An 8,404-nucleotide genomic window follows, 5' to 3' on the forward strand; every position below is an offset into this window, starting at 1 on the left:
CACTGTACAGGAATTAATTCTGACAATCCAACATATCTGTAGTTCATTATCCAGCTTGTACTCACAGCTAGCTTTTCTTCTTCCTCATTTTCACTGTGCCATTCTGACTCTGCATCTGTGGGTTCAGCTTCCCCATTAATAAACTCTCTTCTCTGTGTTAGAAAAATCAAGAATGTAATTGAAGATGTAAAATTACATATATGTGAACAGAACTGACTCAGCTAGGAGACAAAGATTGCATAGTCGTCCCACCTTATCAAAAAGGGGTTGATAGAGTGCTGCGTATTTTCTCTCTAAATCATGTACTTCTTCATAGAATTTAGCTTCTATATGGGCACATTTCACCTGGAGCTGTTTCAAGGCATCAATTCTTCTTTTCACTGCTTTTGGTAAACTAAAAAGCAAACAATTCTTTAACATTACAAGTTAGTTGCCTCAGCATTACTTAATATATCACTGTGAAACACGCTGGTCATGACCAAGCGCAATTTTAAAATAAAAGGCTTATGTTAAACATATATATATTTCTTCAAAACGTTTGAAAGAACCCTCTCCTACCCAAGTTGTTCTCAAACATGTTCCATTCCCTGGGGCCACTACCCCTCCCGTGTAGTTCAGAGATCTGAAATTAATACTGTGTTTACACCTAAACTTTGAGACTAGAGTTGTACTGATCCATCTATGAAAAATAAGAACTGCGTATTCTAAAGGGAAAGTTTTGATTCATGGGTCATACTCAGAAAAGTACACTTTGCCCATCTGTATTTTAAATTATTAAGCTTTTATAGATATTCAGGTACAAAGAACTTTTTGTAACACTTATGTGGTTGTTTGTGTTTTTTTTTTTTTTTTTTTTTTTAAAACAGGTCTACCATCTATTCCCCATCAAGAAATAAAAGCATAAATATCTAGTAAAAACAAAATTTTGAAGTTCCAGTGTACAGTTAATATAAAACTAAGCTTCCAGCTAGGGTCCTGAACTTTCTACTATATCCTGGACAGCAATCTTATAGAAATCATCAATCACTGCATGCCCTGACAGAATAAGGGTCACAGAAGGAAACAAACACAGCGGGGGGTGTGTGCATGTGCAGTTATTTCTAACCGAAGTGATAACAGCCAAGGAAAATACTGAATCAGACAAAATTTTGCAATTTTATACAAGTAACCCAAAACTTGGCTCTTCCTTCCACACGTAGGCCACTATGAATCATGGTTTAAGTCAACCATTTTTTTCAGTGAATAATTTGTTCTAATTTCCTACCTTAATTATACAGTAACAACATTCTGTTATGCTTTCAATCTTTCATTAATTTTATTATGCCCTGTTACTTACGTTTCAATGTAACTTGAAGGAGTAAGTGCTGTGTTGTCAAGCCGTTCCTGTAGAGCTGCCAGGACCTGTGGATTTTGCATCACTTGGTCTGCTAGCTTTTCTATGAAGACAGAAAACAACTTTTAAAACAAATTTGAATAAATTTATAGTGCTTTTCTTATGCTGTATGTCTTACAGCATTCACAGCAGAAATACAATTTTCCAGATCTCAAATAGCACCAGTATAGGTAACTAACACCTTGAGCAAAATTACTTCAGGATCAGATTTCAGAAAGGTAACATTGGATAAGGATAGAAAATGCACCTTTCTGTTTGAAAATATATCAAATCTTTGGTTTTAGAAGCAAGCAGTACATTGGTGACATAAAAGGGAAGACAGGGAATTTGCTTATGTAAGAAAGTGCAAAATAGGAGCTTCACTATCCTCCCTATTAGCTGTAGCTTATAAGCCATACATAAATTTGCAAGAGAAGAACCACTGAACTGTAATTCCAAGACAAAAGTGAGTATTTTCCAGCTAGTCTGGCTCCCGACAAAAACAACTGAGGAAAACTTTGTGTACCACACAACAAAGCAGCATAGTACTACGACCATTTCCTTGACAACTACTAATATTTTACATCAAGATACTTCTACAATCTGTAAGACCCCTCAAACAGTCATCACAACAGTTCACAAAAGGCTATTTTTTCAGGTCAGAGCTAAATGCTTCTGGTTAGGAGTTAAAAATCCTTACTAATAACAACACAGGTGGTCACAGCGGGGAGACACAGGCTTTTCAAATCTCTCCACCCTTTCTCCCCAGACATTAAAACCCAGTAAGTTGCATAGCACACGCTAACTTGATGAAGCTTTTATATAGATGAGTGTGTGTTGTTTGGTTGGTTTTGTTGTTAGAGGGAGGCGTGGTGCTTCTTAATCCAGCTTGACCACAAGAATTATTCAATGGTGTCTACCAGTTCATATGTGATTTCCAATTGCTGGTCACACAAGCCTTGTTAAAAAATTGAGACCTAAAATGCATTCAGTGACCACATATGTGAAAGGTATTTCACTAACTTACAAAATTGAACATTCAGGTAAATAACAATGGAATGTAGCTTTTCCGCACACAGAAGTATTAAATTGAAAAGCATTATTCAGCAATTACCTGAATAACACTGACCTTCCAAGCTAAGAATAAAAACCTCAATGACACAACAGAGATGCATTTTCCTACAAACAAGATAGTAAAGAACTAGCGTACATCAAGGACTGCTCATTTTAATAATTATGCTGATAAAGATTACATGTTGTTAAAAGCTAGCCTATGCATGCCTTATTGCAAGCATCTAGTGGGTTCTTTCACGCAGTACTGAAGCATCCTAGTCACAAAATAAGCAATAATACTTTCACTGTTACAAAAATATAGCCTTTATTTTGCTATTGGCTGCAATAAACATGGAGAACATCAGAAAGTAAACATTCAGCCTAGAAACCATTGCTTTGCTTTCAACAGTAAACACATCTGTAGTTTTGACTAAAGATTTTGTAACTGTAGATAAAGAACCTTCAATACACAGGACAATAAGCTTATTCCACCTTTGTAATGTTACCTACTACTATGTATTTCTTACCTTTTTTGTTGCTTGCATTTTTAGCAGCCTCCACAGAATCTGAAGCAGTTTCTTCTGTTTTACTAGAAAAATTAAAAATGTAGCATATTAAAAAGGCATCACTTCACAAAATATTAACATTTAAGAACAAAAGTATTCTGAATTTGCAGTGTTTACTACGGAAGTTTCATGAACAAGTATTCCAATAAAAATCATGTATTTATGTCTTCAAGTTTTTCAAAACTTAAGTCTGGATATGCAACTAGTTCTCCCAAGATGAACAGAATGCAAAGGAAAAAGGCAATCCCCCTTCCCCCACCAAACCACCCCAAAATAAACTAAAAAGCCCCAAAACAAAAAATACTTGACAGATAAATTCATCTTGATTAAGTGAATGGCTGGCTTTTCATCTGTACTGGGTCACTCCAGACAGGAAAATGTTATTACTCACAAGTGAAAATATAAGACACCCTTTTAGTGTAATGGAAAAAAAAACATGAGAAAGGATACAGGTGAGAAAGGAAGATAAACAACAGGTCAAAGCTTTTTGTTTTGAAAACACTCGCTTTACTCCAGAGATAACCCTATCCTTCCTATCTCCCTGCTGCAATGTCTTCCATCACACTTCCACTGCTGGAGAAAGACAGGGCCTAGAATGAGTCAACAGCCAGCAAGCACTCCCTGTGTTCCCTGCCAGTTTATAGGTCACAAGAGTACAGACTGGGTATTGCTGAAATTAACCCTAACTCAGATACAAGAGAAAAGATATCGTATATGCAAATGGGTATTACGAGTTACTGGGTAGACTAGCTTATCCTGCTTATCCTTGTGCACTGCAAGCCTCGAAAGCCCAGTATCACGTATTATGTCTTTACACCAGTTTAACACTGTTATTTGTTCCAAGAACGCTATAAAAAAATTAGAAAATAAAACAGAGCCTTTTGCAAGCTTAAAACATACACATTGGAGAAATACTGATGATCAGCATTATTTTCAAGTCTTTAGAGCATTTAAATAATGAACACTGAAAACCGAATCAAGACAGTGCAAATTATGTTAAATGCCAGAACAGAGTAATTCTGTATCTGACACACAACCTCAGCTTCTCCTGTACCAAATGGGCACTGTATCCTTGCTGTAAGGAAACACAGTCTAGTAACAGAAAATATTACCATTGTATTCTTATCCAAGTTCAGTAATTCATTCTTCATATGTAAAAAGAATACTCTCGCACATAAAACCAGATTATAGTCGGCTCTCCTTTGATTTAATTATTTCAAGAAAACAGTTCAACATACCTGTTATCTGCCATCTGTGTGCCTGTATCCACCTGCAAGTTGAAATATCAAGTGTTTAAAAATAATGACAATTTGTTTACCTCAACAGAAATTGAAAATAGAACAGGTGATCATTTAAAACCTCAACAGAAATTAACAGCTGCTGTGTATTCCAAGATATTCATCATGCATAAGCTCTTACAGTAAGGTGAAGAGCTAATACCCAATACAAACTGGAACCTGCTCATAGTTTATAAACAGTCTGTTAGGTGCTTTCCTCTAAATCTTTTAAACTTATTTTTTCTGTGAAGTATGCCAGATGGTAATCCATTTCTACCAGATCATAAGTCTTTGGCCTGAAGACAAGTATCAGAGTTTCCTAGACTTGCTCTTGATTCTATTTAAAAAAAAAAAGGGGGAAAAAAAAATCACACCAAAGAGGAAGATGTATTATTTCCTAATTCCTTAACAGTATCATAGTAAATAACGAATTTTTAATCTCTGCATATACTGTATTACTATGCCTGATCTGAAAGCAATTAACGTTCAAATTAATTACAACTTCATAATGACTTTCTTCTCATGTCACCTGAGCAGAAAAATATGCCTCACTTGCCTGTCTAATCAGGGCTATTTTTGTGAACGGCTGCTTCTGCTGCACTACACTGAAGGACAACCTAAAACTGCTGCTAGATAAAGAGAAGCAAAACACTGAAGGAAAGAAAATTATTTACCAAGAGAAGGGTTTTTGACAGCAGCTATGAAGGCACAATCCCCTATACAGACGTTTGCCTTGAATTTATTTATTGGGAGTGAAAAAACCAGGAGGAAACATAGAAGTTGAAGTATTGGTATTAGCAATGATTGGAACCAAGTTTAGTGCAGCAACCCCAGCCCCCAAGATCTAAATTAGCTCTCCTGAGAAACCAGAAGGAGCCAGATTACCTAACCTGTCGTTATTTCTTTAATGGGGAGAAATATCCAAGCTTATAGATCTATTTTAGTAACAGATTGGATGCTTCCCCCACCACCCCCCATTCTAAACAGTTCATCACAAATCCAAGTAATCACTACATACCATACAGAAGCCTAGGTGGTGTTTTCCACTGTCAAGCTTTCAAGAAAGCAGATGTTAGTCTGCAAGTCAAATTTAGAATAAAAAGTACCTTCCATCATTCATGAGTCAACAGGTCTCATTTCTTAGATTTTACAAAAGCCAAGCAGGCCAATCTTTAACCCAGCTTCCAATACAGGCCTATCAATGAAGAACCTAAGATGTCCTGAGTGGCAGCCAGGGTAGGGCGCCCAGAGATTGTATGCACTCTCCCATCTGGAAGATGCTGACTCCTGCTCCAAGCTGGGAACACCACCTTCACAACCTCTTTAAACAGACTTAAAAAGATTTGTTCATTTACAAAAGTACTAAGAAAATACCTTAGATTATTCTACAGGAAGTAGAACTGCTTAAAATCTACCAAAAAAGCGTATGAGCCCGCCCTACAGAGTAATTCCAGGAACAAAAGGGGCTTCTTGTAGGCTAGGTGTGTTTCAGCAACACAGGTCTATTATTTGGAAACACTTAATTCTTGCCTTAAACATCATAAGAGAAAACGGCAATGCAAGCAACCATCTGCTAGAGCAAAACAGAAGAATCTTACTATCTCACAGCTGAAGAAATTAAGGAGCATACATGAGTCTTTCCTTTCATAGCAGACAGAAGGCAGGGGAAAAAAAGATACAATTGAAAAGTCAAGACATAGCAAACTGACCTAACAGCCAACAAGCCATATGACCCTAGTCATTATTAGAGGAAGCAATAGTAAGAAACTAAAAATGCAGACTTGCATTACTTAAAAACTAGTCTCAAAGATTTGTCTCTTCCAACCGAGGCCCAGTGATAGAGCTAATGGAAAAAATCCACTCCACATACAAATTCTTCTGCTCGGTTTGTGCTTTATTTCCTGCACGGAACTACTTCTCATCCTTGCTGAGGGAAGACAAGATTCTCATTCTATCCTCATTTGTGTTTGGAAAACATAGAATAAAATTCCTATAACTTGAATAATTTTTAAATAGTAGTTGAATTAATTTCCACTGGAACAGAAATGAATTGGGCGTGTTCTGACAAGCGCCATTCACCTAAGTAACAAGAAACAACCACAACAAAAAAGAAAACACCATTCACAGCCGCAAATACATACTTTTAAGTCTTGCTGTGCTCCTCAAAGTTGTTCTTTCCACAACTAAAAAATAAAAAGAATTATATAAATAAGTAATTGGAAGCAGCTTTCTTATAAAACAGCTTGCAATTCCCCGTTGCATTACAGCAGCCTTCCAATGACTAAACTGCTGCAGAATTACTAACAAAACTGTTCGGTAAAAGCTTGTGAGGGCAGGGGAAGGAAGAGAGCAAAGTGATTTTAGAGAGAGAAAGTTAAATGCACAACTAGTTAAAAAAGTACAGTAGCAAGGCACCATGCCTTCATATTTCATGCCTTCGTTACCTTCCAAGCAAGTGAGCTCAGTTTAGACAATGAAGACATGAAAAAGCTATCAGAACTCCAAGAAAACAGTAGTCTAAGGTATTGATATAACTGCTACCACCACCAATAAAAGGCCAAATTCATCTTCTTCTGGACAGCTCACTGTTTTCAAATGACTAGCGCAGACATGAAGCTTTGGGAAAGATGGGACTCCATCAACCACTCGTCCCACAAAGCAGGCTGCTGCAACTTGTCTAGTTCAAATGTCATACACCATTAATCACTTAAAACAGCAGGAAACCATAGACTCAATGCACACTAAGACAGCAGAAGTTCACTATAAGAACAAGTAATACCCTGAAGGATGCAACTTTAAAGGAAAAGTGTGTACATTTAATGGCAAGACATATTCATAAGTAGAAGGGTACACAGAATAAATCTGCTTGGCTAAATAGCCTATGTCTGGTACAAAACTCCTAAATACAACTAGAATATGAAGCAGGAGACAAATGGACTCCTGAACTCACAGGAAGACTACTACTGACAATTACTAGTGGTTTTCGTAACTACAACAAATCAGAAGGGAAAGTTATGACTTCCATTTTAGAGCTGTTGTGGGAAGCCACAATGCAATAGTCTTACACTTCTCGTAGAGAAAATTAGGAGCAATAAGGAAAAAAACAGTCGAGAGGAAGAAACTCATTACCCTGTTCCAAAAGCCCTGAACATGAGCAATACTTCAGTTCACCTTGGAAGTTTTCTTGAGGGCACACTATTTTGATTCTTGCCTATTGGTTCTGGGTTTACCTATAACTTACATACTACATTCTTATTTTGAAGCATCATAAACTGACGCTGCAGGAACAGAGCGAGAAAAACCCCACAAACGCTGGTAGTATCTGCAGTAAATCATCGCAGCAGCAGCGAGAGTTTTAAACGGGCCCTTACTTGGCCGACGGAGACCTCCGAAACGAGAAACCGAGCCCCCGAAATCCCCCACCACGCCGAGGGCACTCAAGATCGCGGATGAGGTCAAATGAAGGAATCCCGCCTGCCCTAAGCGCGAAGGGCCTGACCCAACCCGCGGGGCGAGCGAGCCGCTGCCGCTCGGCACAAACAACAGCCCTCCCCCCCTCTTCCTCCCCCACTTCCCCCGGGGGGAGGGGAAAGGGCGGGCGCGCTGCCAGGCTCCCCAGGGCGGGCGGGAGCGTACATGCAAGTGGCCGCAACGGCTCCGTGCCCCCCCTCCGCCGGACCCAGGCGCAAAGCAGCCTCCCTCTTCCCCCGGCCCAAACTTCTCGAGCCAGCCTTAAAATGGTGCCGGGCCGGGCCCAGCCCGCCCCTCTCCGCCAGGCGGCCCCCGCCGCCACCCAGCTCCACCCCGGAGCAGGCCCTAACGGCGGCCGCAAGCGCCCCGTCCCCGCGGCGGCCGGCCCGGACCCTCCGCCCACCCCGCCGCCTGCGTGCCGCCCCCAAGCCGGGGCTCGGCGCCGCGGTCCCGCCGCGCCCTCACCTGCCCCCGCTCCGCGTCCCCTCACGCCCGCAGAGGCAGCAGCGCCAGCCGCCAGGCTCCTCGCAGGCTCACTCGGGCTGCGCCGCCACCAAGAAAGCCCCCTCCCATTGGCCGGAGAACGGGCGCCTCCCTCAGCAAAGGCACCGCCGATTGGCCCCGGCCACGCCGCCACCGCCACGCCGCACGCGGGCCATGTTGAC

At 40.4% G+C, this 8,404-nt stretch overlaps 1 protein-coding gene across 7 annotated transcripts in view; it reads right to left on the reverse strand.

Moving 5' to 3' along the window:
* The window catches only part of NAP1L4 (nucleosome assembly protein 1 like 4), a 28,667-nt gene extending 20,333 nt beyond the window's left edge, over positions 1–8,334 (reverse strand). For 4 of the 7 annotated variants that reach the window (XR_013930946.1, XR_013930947.1, XM_080405811.1 and 1 more), the window contains exons 1-8: positions 8,205–8,334; positions 6,410–6,451; positions 5,287–5,345; positions 4,230–4,261; positions 2,953–3,014; positions 1,337–1,436; positions 253–394; positions 66–152 (exon numbers count right to left, since the gene is read on the reverse strand). Coding sequence is in view for 5 of the 7 variants with exons in the window: in XM_080405811.1 (XP_080261937.1) it covers positions 66–152; positions 253–394; positions 1,337–1,436; positions 2,953–3,014; positions 4,230–4,261; positions 5,287–5,289 (426 nt within the window). In the remaining 2 variants the exon portion in view is untranslated. Of the gene's footprint in view, positions 1–65; positions 153–252; positions 395–1,336; positions 1,439–2,952; positions 3,015–4,229; positions 4,262–5,286; positions 5,346–6,409; positions 6,452–8,204 lie in introns of those variants that run through there. The other 3 variants (XM_080405812.1, XM_080405813.1, XM_080405815.1) reach the window with 3 other exon arrangements.
* Positions 8,335–8,404: the final 70 nt, after the last annotated feature.

This window comes from Falco punctatus (genome assembly GCF_963210335.1).
Source record: "Falco punctatus genome assembly, chromosome: 10".
In the NCBI taxonomy this organism is placed as follows: Eukaryota; Metazoa; Chordata; class Aves; order Falconiformes; family Falconidae; genus Falco; species Falco punctatus.